Below are 16,764 nucleotides of genomic sequence, written 5' to 3' on the forward strand. Positions count from 1 at the left end.
TGCCACTTCTGCAAAAGTAAATCTGAAAGAGACAAAGAATAGTCTCTAAGAAAAAAAAAATCATACCTGAGGTCTTTTGTACGCTTTTCGAACCCTCAGTCCCAGCTTCTGGGCAAGCTCCTGTCCCAGCTGCGTGACACTTTCATCCTGGGGAATCAAAAACATTGGCAGGACACTTTCAGTTTTGCCTTAGTGGCACACACAATGAAATAAACAGGAATGCAGTTATCCACACTGGGCTGTGCCAAGAAGCCTCACTTTTAGACAGCAACAAACGGACAATTGCCAGAGCAGCCCTAGGAGAGTCCACACAGACCTAAGTGCACTTGTCATTGAGTCCTGCTGAGACCCTGAGGTTGCACCAGGACCTCTCCCCACACTCTTTCGATGCTGCAGGAAATCAGAATCAAGTGCCTGCTTCCAGGAAAGTGCCTGCTCTCTGCAGGCAGAGCTCATGGGTCCCGCTGGCAAGATGGCCGAAGGGCTGCCAAGGCCCAGTGCTGGGGGCTGATACAGCTGATACCACCCTCTCTGCTCACTGCCCAGGCCCACTCACACACCACCACGGGCTTTAGGCAAAGTTCTGGGCCACACTCCATTCCCCTGCTCCATCCTCTCCAGTTCTGCCTGGACTAACAACCTGCCACAACCTTCTTCACTTATTTATCACCATCAACTCGCCTTCTGCTTTCCTTTCTCTCCCTGTTTGCAAAAATATTGGAGTACTTTAACAGTTTCTTCAAAGAAGAAAAATATATCCAACCTATTGTGGTATCCCTCCTTAATGTCCCAACAACTGCTCCCTCATCTCCAATCCTGAAGCTTGCTGTCTTCTCTCTACTTGTCATGCTGGTCTTTCCAACCTCCTTCTCCCTGCAGGTTCATCCTTTCCCTTTCAACCCTTCACCAGCCTCTGGTTCTTCCACCCCACAGTATCAGTAACTTTTCCTTTCAATTTGAGTGCCACTTTTTGGTTGTACTCGCTCCCCCACACCTCAACATCCATCTTGTCACTACCTTCTCTGAACTCAGTGAAGACAAACTCTGTCTTGTCCGTCTCCTCTTCTGTCTCCATCTTACACCCCTTCAGGAGGTGCTACCTTCTCCTAAAACTGTTCCTGCACCCTCCAGAGACTTCATCTGGGCGAAATCTCATGGTCACTGCTCCCTCCTCACTCTCTTCCACCTCTCAGATCTTTCTACTACCAAACACATTTTCATTACTCTGTTTGCCTCTGGTTCTTCTGCCTTTCCAAGCACTCTCTCGGGTGCCTTCTGAAGTCTCCCATTTTTCTGCTTCCTGTGGAAAACTCATCAGAAAGACTTCTGATGTCATTTATTTCCATCGATCTCACACTCATCCCTACCAACTCTACCTTATCCAATTCCACACACTGGCATTAACTCTAAGATGTCCTCTCAGATACCTGGAGAAGATCAGGAATGTATTTCTCTTTAGACTGCCACTACTTTCCTTCCCAACACAGGTAGTTAATTATTGTCCCATTTGTCAGCAGGCCTGAGGTTTGAGGGTAGAGGGTTATTTGCTCTTTGCCACCCCTAAGATCTTCCTTTTGCTTTCCCCTCCCTCAGCCAAATGCTATCCTCAGGCACCTTCTACCTCCCAGCTAAATGAGAGCAATGCTCAACAAGGGCATGCAATATGCTCTCCTCTGACACCCTATAAAAATACCAATGCCATACCAAAAAAGCACACCACAGAGATGTATCAATCTCACCATGCTGGAAACCTCTGCAAACCAGCCGCACGGAGTATCTGCACCCAGAAACCAATTAACTCTGTGTGTGAGCCAATGCAGGCAGGTCGCAGGAGCAACCAGACGCCACGAATGCAACGCAAAGAGCACATTTATTTTTGTTACCTCGCTACCGGGGGATCTCCGAAACAGCACCTAAAGCTCCAAGGCAGAGGTCACAAAAGCGGAGACACAGGCGCTGCAGAATTCAGCCCCTGGTGATGATCAACAAGCCTGCTCATTTCAGCTTGTACACAGGGATTCACGCAGGCGCAGTTTACCACTCTGCTTTGATCTTTTTCTGCAGGAATCTCAAGGATGTGTGATAAGGTGCCTTTACGACTCTTTTCACAAGCCTGTTATCTAAACACAGAGGTTCTATTTGTGATCTATGTGTTTTTCTACACCCCAGCTGCAGTCGCTTGAGCATATTTACAATTTTCCATTCTTGTGCTATTCCCACACGCTCTGGTAGAGAGCGAGTCAACTGAGTGGCAGATCCTTCATCACTGGAAGTTTTAATACCTGCTCCGCTTTGACCACAACAAAGTTCTCAGCTGTTACAGCAATGTAAGCTGGAAGTACTCGTGTGCTCCAGAGGCCTAGCAGCTGGTGTAATGGAAACAAGAGTGAGACGATGGATAGCCTGACTTGCCTTTGATGCAGAGAAGGCTTATGATTCTGTTAATCAGGTAATAAGGAAATGGGTATGTGAATTTACAAGACTGAATTTTTTACAATAGGGAATGCAGATCACTCGATATGAGTTTGTAAGGCTGAACCTTCCTGCCACAGAGAAGTTTGATAAAGTGTTTGTAGACCATGATGATATGATAAACATGGGAAGTATGTAAACATAAGTATATGGTTAAAAAACTCAATTAAGTGGCTCAACTGCAAAGTGAAATACAGCCAGATATGGCTTTTCATGAACACATATATTAGATGTTTTCATTCATAAAAGGGTTTCTAAAAAAAAAAAGTTATTTGGAACTCCCCTAACAAGATGCCTTTAGTATGTTTTGGTCATCCTCTTCTGCAAAGTCAAAGAAACTAGAATTTACAAGCTATGCAAAAAGAATAACTAACTTTTAACAAAGCTTTCAAATATTGCCTCTGTAACACTAATAATAAAGGAAAGTTAACTTCCCCTGCGGAAGTATTATAAAGGCATTTTTCTTGTTATAGCATTACTGTGATGGATCAGAACCAAATTTAGCTAAGACAACCAGTGCTCACTAGAATCTACCTAATCAGAGTCTGGTTTCCTGTTCAATATTTGGCCTAAAATGACACTCAACAAAAGCACTGTCAGGAAAATATCTACGGCCTAGGATATGCAGATATTGTCCTCTGAATGCAAATATTTATACACCTGTGAACATGAAAATAACTGACATGTGATGTCAAAGATACCTTTGCATGTCCCTCAAGAAATAAAAAGCTTTATCAGCTTGCCTTAGCAACTGTAAGTAAAAGGCGGGACATTTTTACCTAAAAGAGAAAAAGTATACATGTTTTCCTTCCATTGCTCTAGTTCCCACTTGTCCCATGCTCCTAGTCACTCCCATTAGACACATAAAAACAGCTAAGTAAAATAATCTCATGGCTTTAGTTCACATTTTGTCAGGGTGGGGTTTTGCTCTTCACGAATAGGCCACCAAACCTGCTGTCCCTAACCAGTGTCGCAGGCTGGGACTATCTGTAGAGGGAGACTTGGACTGAAGAACCATGGGAGGTCAAACATCTTTGAATCAGAGAGACAGAATTTCCATGCATAAGCACGTTCCCAGGAACATCCAAGCTGCTTCTTCCATTATCCTCCAACCTCGTGCTAAGCATGTTAGGGAGGAGGAAGGTGGTGAGCCACAGAAATAAAAAACTTACATGTGGGAGGGAGAGCAAGCATCGGCTATTGCACTCATATGCTTCTTTGTGTCTTCCAAGTTCATTTAAGGAGCGGGCTTTCCGGAAGAGTGCTCGGATGTTCTCCTTGTCAAGACTTAAAGCCTTCTCGCTGTCTTCCAGTGCTTTCTCATACAACCCCTGCACGGAAGAGACCACCTCAAGTCAGCTGAGGCACAGCAGACATTTTATCTCTCAGCAGAAAACAGGAATATAAAAGGCAATTGGAAATACATATCTTACCTCGTACACAGACCAGCGTACAAACACACAAAACCTACAGTAATAGAACATTTTTAAGTCTCACAAAACTCGAAACACTTCAAAGTCACTGAAGGACAGAATTAAGGCTATTTATCTTTAACCTTATCTTGTCTCCCCCTCTACTTTGACCAGCTTTAACAATGTGACTGCTTGCTAATTTTTTTCATGGGACTCAGCCTCATTATGAGCAGGATGGACCTGCTCTGGGGTTGTGCCATAAAGGAAAGCTGTTAGATTCCTTAGGAAAACGGAAGCACACAGCCTTTTAGAGCGTTATTCTTTCAGAATCTTCTTCCATTTGTGTGCTGAAGGTTCCATCAAAACCTAGAGCCTTTTCACTCTCTTCCAGTACCTCACTCGAGGAGGCAGGAACCTCCAGAGCAATACTCAAACCATAAGCCAGAGAAACAGTCAGTACTGGAAGGCACTGGCCCTTTCCAATCTCCAGATTGTACTAACTCCTCAGCAACGTGAACCACAACTGCATTCTCAGCACCTTAGGCCTGGCCCCTTCTTCACATCCCTCCTGTGGTCTCACAGGACACCATGCGACAGTGAGGAGATGTTTTCAGTGTGTCATCGTCTCCTCCAGTGGCAGAGACGGGAGTGCACAAGATCAACTGAAACCCCTCTTGCCATCTTTTCCAAGTGCACAGCACTGCAACCACGAAGTCCTCCCTGGCCCCTGGGGTTGCCTTGGGAAGGTGCTCACCATGGCAAAGTAGCAGGCAGCTCGGTTGACGTGCAGCTTGCACAGGAGTTCCTTTGGGATGGTCACCTCATCGGAGGCTGCATAATCCGCCACGTTCAGCCCTTCTACATACTGCACCAGTGAAAGCTTGAAATCCTTCTCTCGAAACAAATCATTGCCCTCTGCAAACAGGTTTCTCACTAGCTTCTGCAAAAAGGCCTGGGCAGCAAGGAGAGAGAAAATAGACCAAAGTGGATACTCAAGAGACAGGAGAGGTTTCCCAATTTCCCATTCTCTTCCACATTATTTCTCAAATTTCCTCTTCCTGCCCCCTCTTCCCACCCTCGTGTAAAACACCAATCTTCTGGTATGGAAAAATAATCCTGTCAAATTTCCTTCCTTCTTGAACAATCAAGTGTCTTCTCCTTTCACGGAAAGTTGTACTTGTCAGAAACGTAAAGCTTTAAGTTACAGACAAGTTCCTATGCTCTCCCCTTCTGGCACGTAAACTAATGGCTGTGCAACAGAACAAATCTTGCTAACCAAAGAGTTCCCAGCTTCAGAAAACAAATTTATTAATTACCTCATAATCTTCTTGGCTTAGTGGTAACGTGGACCTGAAAAGAAAGAAGAGAAAATGGTCATGAAACAGGCATCTGTGCAAACACTGGCTTTTGTCTGATGAAGAAACCAATCTTCTGGTTCTGTGTTGATGATCTCAGTGAATTACAGACCATTTTATCACTTCAAAGGCAGCTGGGGTGAAGAGAACACAACTAGGGAGCATTATGCTCAGTATAAGTTGGGGAATGACCTGTCAGAGAGCAGTGTAAGAGAAAGGGAGCTGAGGGTCCTGGTGGACAGCAGGATGACCATGAGCCAGCACTGTGCCCTTGTGGCCAGGAAGGCCAATGGCATCCTGGGGTGTGTTAGAAGGGGGGTGGTTAGTAGATCGAGAGAGGTTCTCCTTCCCCTCTACTCTGCCCTGGTGAGACCACATCTGGAATATTGTGTCCAGTTCTGGGCCCCTCAGTTCAAGAAGGACAGGGAACTGCTGGAGAGGGTCCAGCGTAGGACAACAAAGATGATTAAGGGAATGGAGCATCTCCCTCATGAGGAAAGGCTGAGGGAGCTGGGGCTCTTTAGTTTGGAGCAGACTGAGGGGTGATCTTATTAATGTTGACAAATATACAAAGGGTGAATGTCACGAGGATGAAGCCAGGCTCTTCTCGGTGACAAACAATGGTAGGACAAGGGGTAATGGGTTTAAGCTGGAACATAAGAGGTTCCACTTAAACTTGAGAAGAAACTTCTCAGTAAGGGTAACAGAGCACTGGAACAGGCTGCCCAGGGGGGTTGTGGAGTCTCCTTCTCTGGAGACATTCAAAACCCGCCTGGACATGTTCCTGTGTAGCCTCATCTAGGTGTTCCTGCTCCAGCAGGGGGATTGGACTGGATGATCTTTCGAGGTCCCTTCCAATCCCTAGCATTCTATGATTCTCAAAGGATTTTCTTTCTCCTTTAGCTGCTTGAACTTGAAGTGCCTTCCAAAATTGACTCAGTAGGGGATAGCACACTATCAAACTAGCAAATTACATTCTGTATGACAAGTCTGTATCATCATGGATGATATCCTCATAATTTCCCAATTAGCATTATGTTAGCATCTCCACCGAAGTTTAGTTAAAGCTATTCTTTCTACCTTTTTCCCAGTCTTTCATTGAGAGTTTATCTATCTTCCGTGAGTTGGGTCGAGTGCATCTGCCACATCATGTTACAGTGGCACAGGTCAGAGTCATTATCTGAAAATCTAGAAAGCCAGTAAGTGTCTTGTTGTGCTGCAAAGGCAGAACACCAGCACTAACAGGTATGTGTCCAGGTGGGGCTGCCCAGGGAGGTTGTGGAGTCTCCTACTCTGGAGACATTCAAACCCCACCTGGACACATTCCTGTGTAACCTCATCTAGGTGTTCCTGCTCCGATGGGGGGACTGGACTAGATGATCTTTCGAGATTCCTTCCAATACCTAACATTCTGTGATTCTGTGATTGTCATGGAGAATCCAGTTTACTTTATGTGCATCTGGTTCTAACAAGAAGCACCAGACTGGCACTCCAAGACTTCTTCAAATCCTCTGTGTGATCCAAGGCATACAATGATAAACACAACTTTCCTCTGCATTAATTCAGCCACATACCTTCAGGCCTACGCCACAAAAGGAAGGGTGAAAACAATGCAGGTTTGGGAGGCCATTTAACTCCAGCTGTCTCGGCCAAGGCTGCCAGGCTGTGCCACAAAACCAGCAGTGCTTGTGTGGGTAACACCCACCCCACAACAGCACCCAGATTTAGCAGAAAGGTTCATTTCTTCAAATTGGACCATCCAAGTCATCCAGGCTTGGTCCAGATATATTTAATTTTTTTCTTAAGGAGAAAACAATAGGATCTGGAGAAACCCTAGGTACCTTTCATGGCCATCCTCACTTTGAAATACAAAATCGTATACATGATCTTATTTACATGATCTTATTGGTGTCAGAATAAACTTTTTTTAGATTTCACCTAATCTAATCATCATCTACTCCTTAAAATCAAGTACAGGAAATGCCATGGCTTTGTAAGAAACATTCAAAATCCTTATAAAATGGGACTACCTCTTTCACATTAAATTGAGCCAATAAATGGCATTGCCCCTGGTTCAGGATTCAAGATACGCTCCAGAAGCATGAATAACACCCCCATATTTCTAAATTATTTCAAGAAATCTTGTGGATTTTTACACATATTAACAAAACAAACCTTACAATTGCCTCTCTGAAGTTGGGTTATCAGCCTCATTTAGTCTCAGACAATGGTGAAAATATAACTGTCATGCCACAGGATATGAATATGTAATATGGAAGATTTGGCGCTTTTTTTCCTATTGCAGATGCACAGATTTCAGCCATAATAACTGTAGGACTCAAAGCAGACCTTAAAAAAACCCCAGACCAATCCGATTATGAACTTGCTATTTCCTTACCATGGAACCTAGACCTGAATCTGAGGCTTTTGCTAACTCAAACATTGGAGGGAAAAAACAACAATGTGTTTTATAAGGAAGTCCTTGGACTTGTAACCACCACATAAGCAACCACTTCAAGCTCTATAAGACCACACGATATTCACAGAAAAGTGACCTGAGGTACCTACCGGTTGGCAACTGTAAAAGAGCCCAGGTCATCTGTTTCTCCTATAAGCACCATATGGGGTACCTGGCAAGTCATTCACCCTGCTTACCTACACAACAGAAACACTATCTCCCTTCCTAAGAAAGGTGGAATAACCTTGTTGAGAGAGCACTCGGAGATATTCATACTTAAGATGAAGTAGAAGGTCCAAGTACTATCAGCATTGTGCTGACTATAAAGATCACCCTGGAACTGCAGTGGAGGGCAAAATCCAATGAAATTAAACTAACAGAATTTCAAATTTAGAGAGCTGACAGGACAAGAACCACCCTGAAGAATCACAGTGAAAACCCTCAGGACCAATATCTCTCTCACACAGCAGCCCTGAAGTGGTGAACAGGACGAACTCAGCTCCCGCAGTCCTCCATATGAAGACAACCACCTCCAAAGCCACAGGAAACAATGAGGTTGTCCACTTACTGAATGAACTGAAGTCCTTTCTCTATTTCTTGTTTTCTCTTCTGTCTCTCCATTATAGTTACTGTAGAGGAAGAAATACAAAAATAATCAAAAAAAAAAAAAAACAAAACACCACAAAAAGAGTCATTGTAGGTTTTGCTGGCAATTAGGCAGCATAGTATTTTGCATGTGCCTGAATTTACTACTAACAAAATTCCAGACCAGATGCCCTGAACACTGAAGTCCGTAATTTATCCACCCAACAGACACAGGACAGCAAGCAGCTCACTACCAAGCATCTGCTTTTTCTCACATGGCACTGCCAGGATACATGAGCAAAGAGGAATTACTTCAATTTGAGCTCTCTACTTCAGCTGCCAGTAAATAAAGCAATGGGAACCAACTGTTACCATGACTGCCTTCTAGGAAAGGGGAAAAAAACAGAAGTAAAAATCAACATTTCCCCTGCACTAACAGTCATTTCAGGTATTTGTACTGGGACCCTCCTGTAATAAGGAATTCTGACCATTATTTATATGGGACAGATTTAAACTAGTTTACTCCACAGCATACAAAGGCAAGTAATCTCCATAAGATGTATGGAGGTGCATCAGAGAGATATGTGAAGGAAGGAGATGGAATTGCTTGTTGTGGTCCACATAAAAGGACAGGAATGAATCAATGCAATGGGAATTTAGTGCTGAAAATCAGCAGGCAAGGGCAGCAGAGACTTGGGAATGCTCCTTTGGAGAGGGAACAGGGCTCCACCCTGGAGTGTTTTACGCTGGGGTAGGCAGCACCTGAGAAGGCTCGAGAGAGAGTTATCCCCACTTAGGGACACAAGTGCGCACAGTAACTTGTCTGGGTTTGACCCAATCCAGTCAGGGTCTCGGCAAGCACAGGCATTTGAAAAAATACTATGATGGAGTAATTTTGGAGTAATGTTCTTTTTCTTAACTAAAATGGGCTGGAATCACACCACTAGGTACATAAGCGTCATCCCCTGCAGTTTGGAAGCAAATCTTGGAATGGCTCCTTCCTGACCTCTCCCCAAGATGCACAGGTCTGCCATAGAAGAAAAGAATAAAGCAAGGGGGAAGGGATGGCACTTTGTGGCAAAATAGAGTTGCTGGCAACAGGAATTTCCCAGCCTTGTCATCAACTGGTTGTGATCACAAACAATGCTCAACATTTGACGAATGGTAACTTGGGGACACAGGCAGCGAGCACAGAAACACTGAGAGCAGATGGAGCTGAAGACACTGTGCTTGGGATGGCCTCTGAAGAGATTACGAGAAAAACAGAAGTAATTTATCTAACTGCACCACGCCAGCTTGGAAAGCATTGTCACCGAGCTCCCTTTTACCTTCCCCATCATTTTGGGTTCAAACTGGAACACAAGAGGTTCCACTTCAATTTGAGAAGAAACTTCTTCTCAGTAAGGGTGACAGAGCACTGGAACAGGCTGCCCAGGGAGGTTGTGGAGTCTCCTTCTCTGGAGACATTCAAAACCTGCCTGGACACATTCCTGTGAAACCTCATCTGGGTGTTCCTGCTCCAGCAGGGGGATTGGACTGGATGATCTTTCAAGGTGCCTTCCAATCCCTAACATTCTGTGATTCTAAGGTATCTTACAGTATCTATGGCACATTCAGTCTGGAACAGGGTGAAGGGACCTTTAAGGTATGTGAAAATCAATCCTGACAATTCAGCAAGCCCTTATTGATTGTGCTCTGCATCATGCAAAATGCAGAAGAATTGATACCTGCCCTTTACGAAGGAGAGTTGGGGGAAGGGGGAAAGGCAGGAGCAAGAGAAAGACCAGAAAGAAGCAGTAGCAGAAGGAAGCAAGAGCTTTAAAGTGACACTCTGCAGTTTGCAAGTATCATACATTAAATTTGAGAGCAATCTGGTCCAAGCAGCAGGCAGAAGATTTTAAGCAGCTGTATTTGGAATGGGATGGGCAGCGCAGCAAGAAAGTGAAAGCCAACAGACAAGGTGAGTGATGATCAGCATCTCTGTAAAGGCTTTGAACAGAAGTGGTGGTGAAAAGCAGGTAGACTTCAGTACAAGACTAACAGAAGGCCTGGAATGATTTATAAATAGCCTGGATAATGAGCAATCAGGAAGAAAGATGGAAATTCAGCAAGGAGACTGTGAGGTTAATATGATCACTAATGCTATAGGCAGACCAGCTTGAGGGGTAGCAAAAGAGACAGAGGCAATTCATTTGATATTTCTCCCTGAATGAAATTCAACAAAGACAGAAGAGGAGAGAACAGACAAGGTGAAGAGAAGTGGTAGGAACTGTTTCCACACAGAAAAAGCCACAAAAGAGGACAGAGCAACCCCAGAGGTGCGTAAGGGAGAACTGCAAGGGCCATCAGAGACAAGAGGCGGGAAAGAACCACCACAAGAAATGACAAGAGATATACTAGTGGGCAGGAGTTAAAAGGTCCAGAGGACCCTCACAAAGGCTGATGGGTGAAAGGACAGGGAGGAAGGAGGAATTTCAAACTGTTTGGGCCCTGAGTGCACTAACAGGCTTTAAATGCCCCAAACAGCCTCATCTCAGACCCCCACCCACATACCCTCTGCCCATGGTCTAGGAGGTCCATTTAAGCTCAGGTCCAGGCATACCGCACCACTGAGCTATACTGTAGGTGTACCTGTCCTCAGTCCTATCTCCTGGACAAACCCTGGACCTACACTGTAGGCAGCTTGTCTCCACTCCTGTCTCTGCCACCATCTCTTACTGCTGGACTTGCTGGGTGGACCCTGGACTCAATTCACCACCTCATCTTGTCTGTGACTGTTGATGAACTCCTACTATCAGCATCTTCTGCCTGCACTGTTCAGATATAGTGGGACTGTACCCCAGTTAGCGAGGGCACTGCTGGTGGCTGTTAACACTTTCAGCTCCAAGCTTGTCCTCCCTGGAGGAGTAGCCCATGATATGAGCCATTCTAGAGAGAACAAAACTCAGGAAAGTGAAGTAGCAGCACACAGATCTGATGAAAGGGGAGATTATTCATAACTGTGGGGAGAGCAGTTGGAACGCTGGCTGGTCGTCACAAAGTCAACAGCTGCACTCCAAAAATTCTGTGGTGCACCTTCACAATTGTGTATATCCACAAAACAGATCATCACCTTGAAAAGCTTTGGATACGCACAGCTTACTTCAACCTCTGCTTCTGAGCCCAGCTTTCAGAACACTACTGCAAGGAGTGAAGAAGAGATCAGCACCTGCTCTCATGGTTACCCTGACGCCACTGCTGTAGCATCCTACACAGCAGGATATGGAATATGTTACAATGAGAACTGCTTACTGTTGGTTGCCCACAGAGAAGGGCATTCAAACATTACTGACCAAAAGCTGGAATGGAGCCACAGGACTGCGGGGGAAGGCTCCAGAACGTCTCCTTCCTAGAGTTACCCAACTTTTTGCATCCTGGAGCTCCCCTTCTGTTTTTTTCCTCTCCTCACCATCCATTGCCACCAGAACCACCATGTGTATCTCCATCCTTACTTCATGTGGATGGCTGACCACCCTAGTGCATCTCTCCAAGTCCCACGATACTGAGCTACAGTTTTGATCCTTGCTACAAAACCATCATTAAAAAGCTCCGCTGTGCCCTGCACATTTTTTCTCTGTACTCCTACCCTCATCTTCCACAGTGAACATTCTCCAACCCAAGACCCTCCATAGCCTTCTTTAGACATAAACCGCAGGCTGATCCCCCCTCCAGACTCTTGCTCCCTGATACTGCTGCACATTCTTCTCTCCTTGCAAGTGGTCGACCAGCTTCCCCTGCTAAAACTCCATCACACCTTCAGGCTTACGTCATGACTTTGCACATGAAACTCATCTCCTCACGGCAACACCCTCAAAACACACACCATATGCTGCTGCCCTACCAGCATCCTTCAGGTTTGTCAGGAATCACTTTTTCCTTTTGATCTGACTCCACACCAGCACCCTCATCCACACATGGCAGACCTCTCCCCTGCCTCACCACTGCTGGAGGCCACCACTTGGACTCCTCCATTTCTTCCTCATACCTCCTTCCCTGCCACCTCCTTGGCAAACTCAGTCGCTTCTGTCTCCCCTCACAGTTCCAGCCTCTTCACCATGTCTAATTTGACCCTCAGACCAAGCTGCACACTCATTATGTCGGCAAACCCAACACCCAGTGAGCCACCCATACGTGCAACACTTCAGTTCTGCTGCACACCATTCCATGGCTGATGCATAATTAATTTTAAGCACCAAGCCTGTTTATGTTTTGTTTTCTCAGTCTTTTAAATATTTTCAGAAACACAGTGGAAACCACTAATGAAGCAGTGTGCCCAAGTGTCCTTTGTTGTCGTCCCATCCTGTGTTGTCCCCAACAAATCTCTCTGTCCAGACTTGTCTGCTCAAATCACCAGCGGGATTTGAATCCAGAGTATTTATATCCCCACTACTAATCTTTTATCCTTTCAGTCCAGGGATGTTTATCCTTTCTGGTCCAGCATCTAAAGAGGACATTATTCATAGTTTGTCAATGAGTTACAAACTATTTGCCAGACAGAAATAAAATGCTGCAGACAGGCAAGATGGTTTTCTTGCCTTCAAAAGGAAGCACACGCCAGTAAACAGGGTGAGTCAATCACAAACTGAGTAGATATGTTCTATGAGACACTGCAAGATGAATGGGAAGACTTGAATTTACCTTATCAAGAACCTGGGTGTTATTCCCAACCCTGCCAGAGCTGCATTTGGGCAAAGTTCTTCATACTATATTTCTGGGATGGCAATGAGTTCGCACTTGACTGACTTCCAGATTTGACTGTAACATTTCAGCAGAAATAAGTGCACCAAGACACAAATGGCAAGTTGTAGAGCTGAGACAGGAGCTCAGCCTCAGGCTGTGTGTGCTCTCCTCCAGGCAAAAGGCTCCAGGGTGAGCTTGTCTGCAACATGGAGTCTTTCACTGGCTGCAGTTTGGCCACCTCAGTGGTGCAGCAGAACCAGACTCATATCAAGCAGAGAACAGGTCACACAGCCCACTACAAACACAGGCTCCCGCTCGCTCCCGTGGCCACTCTCTGCCATGCCCCCCTCCCTGGGTTTGAACGATTCTCACAGGCGATAGCTCGCAGAGTCCTCAGCACCATGCTGCGCCCACTGGGTTTGACAACCCTGTCCCTCCATGCACCAGCCACCCCAAGGTACCTCCATGGCCACTCTCCCATACCCCAGCATCGCACTAGTCCCACTCCTGCCCTGTGGCACCATCGCAGTGGCTGCTGACGGGGTGCCACCAGCTTCACCCAGCGAGAACCACATGCGAATGCATAGCAAAGCAGCAACAACAACCTCAACCCCAGCTGAAAATAAAAGCAGTGACCATGAGTTTCCCTGGGAGGGGGATGGAGGTGGTGGGCAAAGCCTCAAGAGACCACCCCAGCCACCATCACCCCATTTTCCGCTCCCCACACACAACACCCCATGTACTACAGGCCACCCTTCCTTCTACGCCGGACCCTGCCCAAGGGGCACCGCAGTGCAGCCCGAGGAGCAAGGAGGGGGTGGTGAAGTGACGCCGCCTATCCATCGGCAACTTGCTCTTGGTTTCATGCCCAGCCAAAAATTAAATCCTGGAGCTAGTTCCCATACAGTTGGAGCGGGAGCCCCTGCTCGCCTCCTTTCCCCCACCCCCATCACTAGGCCGCCGATCCCCGGCCTTGCGTAGCGGCCGCCGCGGACAAAAGCGCCACCTCGGCCGGCCAAGGCGGAGAGGGGCCGGCGGCGCCTCCTGCACACACCCGGCTCGGCCGGGCGCCGGCACCCCGGCCCTGCTGGGAGGGGTCTCCCGCGGCAGGAGAGATCCAGGCTTCCCCGGGAAAAAAAAGAAAACAAACCAAAACATACTCTTCCTCCTTCCCCACCCCCAATCCACTTAAATAAAAATCACACATATCCAGGAGGCTGCAGGGCGGTTTTAAGATTTTTTTTAAAAGAAAACAAAAAGGGAAAAAAAAAAAAAAAGAAAAAAAAGGAAAAGGCTAACCTTCCCTGTCACCCGGAAACTGTCTAAAGCATACAAAGAATCTGAAAAAAAAAAATCCCACAACCTTCTTATTTGAAAAACTTTACAAGCCCCTACGGAAGGTGCATCTGAAAAGCTGTTCCACAAGGGTTTCTCTGCTGCTTCACGGGGTTTATACCAAACAAGAGGGGGAAACTGCAACCTAAATACTGACCTGAACACAGCTCTCAAACCTACAAACCACAAACAGGCACAAACCTAATTATTACTAAGTTTTTTCATATAAACCCAGGGGCTTTTCCCCTAGCTATCCACTTTTAGACTACTACCATATTTTTTTCCAGAGGGTGGGATTAGGATCTCTGACAATTATTTTTTGCAAACCCCATATTTTTGGCGGAAGAGGGGGTTAGCTTCAAAATCTCACCCATATTATTTTTCACTTTTTTTTTTTTTAAATTTGCCATTACACAACGTTTCATCCATGCAGTTACTATCTGAAACCTTTACTTTCTAATGAAGCAACATCCAGATTTTCTGGTTTCTCAAGTCCACCCCTTTCTACGTTCACAAACACACACACACATACAGAATTGATTAAAGACAAAAATAATCCCCCCAAAATAATAATAAAGGACTCACCTCTCCTTGGGTTTTCCCCCCCACACTATGTATAAACTTTCGTTGATAAATGGTATCGTATTACTAGAGATATTATTAATGTATTATTACTAGAAGTAGTAATAATAATAAGTAAGTGCTATTTAATTACAGAAGGCAGCATTCTGCTTCTGGATCGGCTGCCCCTGCAGCTCCCTCCATGTGCCTCCTGATCTCTTTACTTTCATTTCCAGGTCTCGCTGCTCGCTCCCTCTCAGCTGCACCAGCAAGAGAAAATGCCTCCCTGCATATCCTCTGGGCCCTAGAGGCTACCGCTTTCCATTACAAAAATTCACAGAGCCTTTCCCTTGTGGTTGCTTTTGAGATTCTTTAAGGTGAATTAGGCTTAAAAAAAATATATAAAAATAAAATCTAAAAAAAAAAAAAACCAAAAACGAAAGCACTTAAGCGGTCGAGGGTCCGTTTAATGCAACATTTTTCTTCTTCCTGGCTGTCTTTGCCGATATGTAAAATACACCCCAAAAGAAAGGAGAGCTGCCTCTGCAGAGTGATTGCATGCATGTGAAGCGCAGCAGTGAACCGAATTACGAGACACCCCCCTGCCCCCCGGCCCCGCGATGGGATTATCACATATGTTGAAGCAGTGACCCTTTTGCCCACCCATAAATGTTTGCTGGAAGGGCGCCAGAGCCATTGCCTATGGCAGAGTGATTATCTGTGCCAGACAGACCTTACTTATTCCACCCCGCACTGCTGGGGGGGCTTCCCTGTAAATAAGACCTTCTGAAAGCATAAATCTTTGGGTGGAAAGGAATACATAGTGTCTGTGTATTATTGTGGTTCTTGTTTTATATACTATTGGGATATTGTACAATATACATGCATTATATATTTTATATGCACATGCACATACGCATACATATATATATATTTTTTTTTTGTTGTTTGTTTGTTTAATATATGAATTTGGGCACTATTTTGAGCCAGATTTTTGCCTTGTTTTCATCCCAAATCCCTCAATATTTCCAGAAAGTGGGCTGAATCTCCGCAGCAGCCCATGCAGATGGAGCCCTAGGAGCGGAGCTATGGGTGGGAAGCAGAGGCTCAGTGACACACGTTATTCTGTCCTGGGAAATGGTGATGAAGATGGAAGAACACAAACCACCTTGGACAGAGGGTTCATCCACTCCTGCCCAGCTGCAGTACCATTAATTTCAAATAACCCTCTGAAATTAATTTTATGCTCAGCTCCCCATCCAGTATCCCTGGTAGGACAGGTTTTCCTCTCCCTAAGGGATTCTGTCTACCATCAGATCATAATTTCCAGACTGACACTGGTTTAAATTATCATCTCTTTTCCAATGTGATCAGTGACATATTTGCTCCTCAGTGTTTCACTTCTCTATTTACAGTGACCCAAAACAGTGTCACTTAGTGTTTTGCAGCCAAGGAACTGACAAGATTCAGAGGTAGGTAGACGGTATCACCTGAAGTGTCCTAAACTTGTTTAATATTTAAAACACATTGAGTAGAAAAGGAAAGACTTTACTATCTTGAGTAAGATTGGCTTCTGGCAGCTCTGTCAACAAAATAAACTGATAATTTATGAAATATAGGCTGTGAATTGTATAATGTACCATATGACACTGCAGAGCAGTGCTTTACACACTTCACAATATTTAATCACAATGTACTTTTTAAAAGATATTTGTTATCATCCAAATATTGTTGTCATTCATGGATAGGACAATGTTTATTTTGATTATCTCTTCAGCAGATTTGTTACCTCTTATTTTTAGGCAACACCACCATGACAATGAGTAGAGTCTAACCAAGCTGGGCCTCTGCTGTAGAAGTTGCTGGG

General features: G+C 45.2%; 1 protein-coding gene across 12 annotated transcripts in view; it reads right to left on the reverse strand.

Annotated features, from left to right (window-relative positions):
• The window catches only part of ZC3H7B (zinc finger CCCH-type containing 7B), a 49,647-nt gene extending 34,263 nt beyond the window's left edge, over positions 1 to 15,384 (reverse strand). For 4 of the 12 annotated variants that reach the window (XM_065046339.1, XM_065046284.1, XM_065046320.1 and 1 more), the window contains exons 1-6: positions 14,922 to 15,151; positions 8,266 to 8,326; positions 5,201 to 5,234; positions 4,639 to 4,836; positions 3,645 to 3,803; positions 67 to 147 (exon numbers count right to left, since the gene is read on the reverse strand). In XM_065046339.1, the coding sequence (XP_064902411.1) occupies positions 67 to 147; positions 3,645 to 3,803; positions 4,639 to 4,836; positions 5,201 to 5,234; positions 8,266 to 8,318 (525 nt within the window). In that variant the 5' untranslated portion in view covers positions 8,319 to 8,326; positions 14,922 to 15,151. Of the gene's footprint in view, positions 1 to 66; positions 148 to 3,644; positions 3,804 to 4,638; positions 4,837 to 5,200; positions 5,235 to 8,265; positions 8,327 to 12,959; positions 12,990 to 14,921 lie in introns of those variants that run through there. The other 8 variants (XM_065046313.1, XM_065046292.1, XM_065046286.1 and 5 more) reach the window with 8 other exon arrangements.
• Between the last annotated feature and the right edge of the window lie 1,380 nt (positions 15,385 to 16,764).

The sequence above is a fragment of the Columba livia genome, chromosome 1, assembly GCF_036013475.1.
Source record: "Columba livia isolate bColLiv1 breed racing homer chromosome 1, bColLiv1.pat.W.v2, whole genome shotgun sequence".
In the NCBI taxonomy this organism is placed as follows: domain Eukaryota; kingdom Metazoa; phylum Chordata; class Aves; order Columbiformes; family Columbidae; genus Columba; species Columba livia.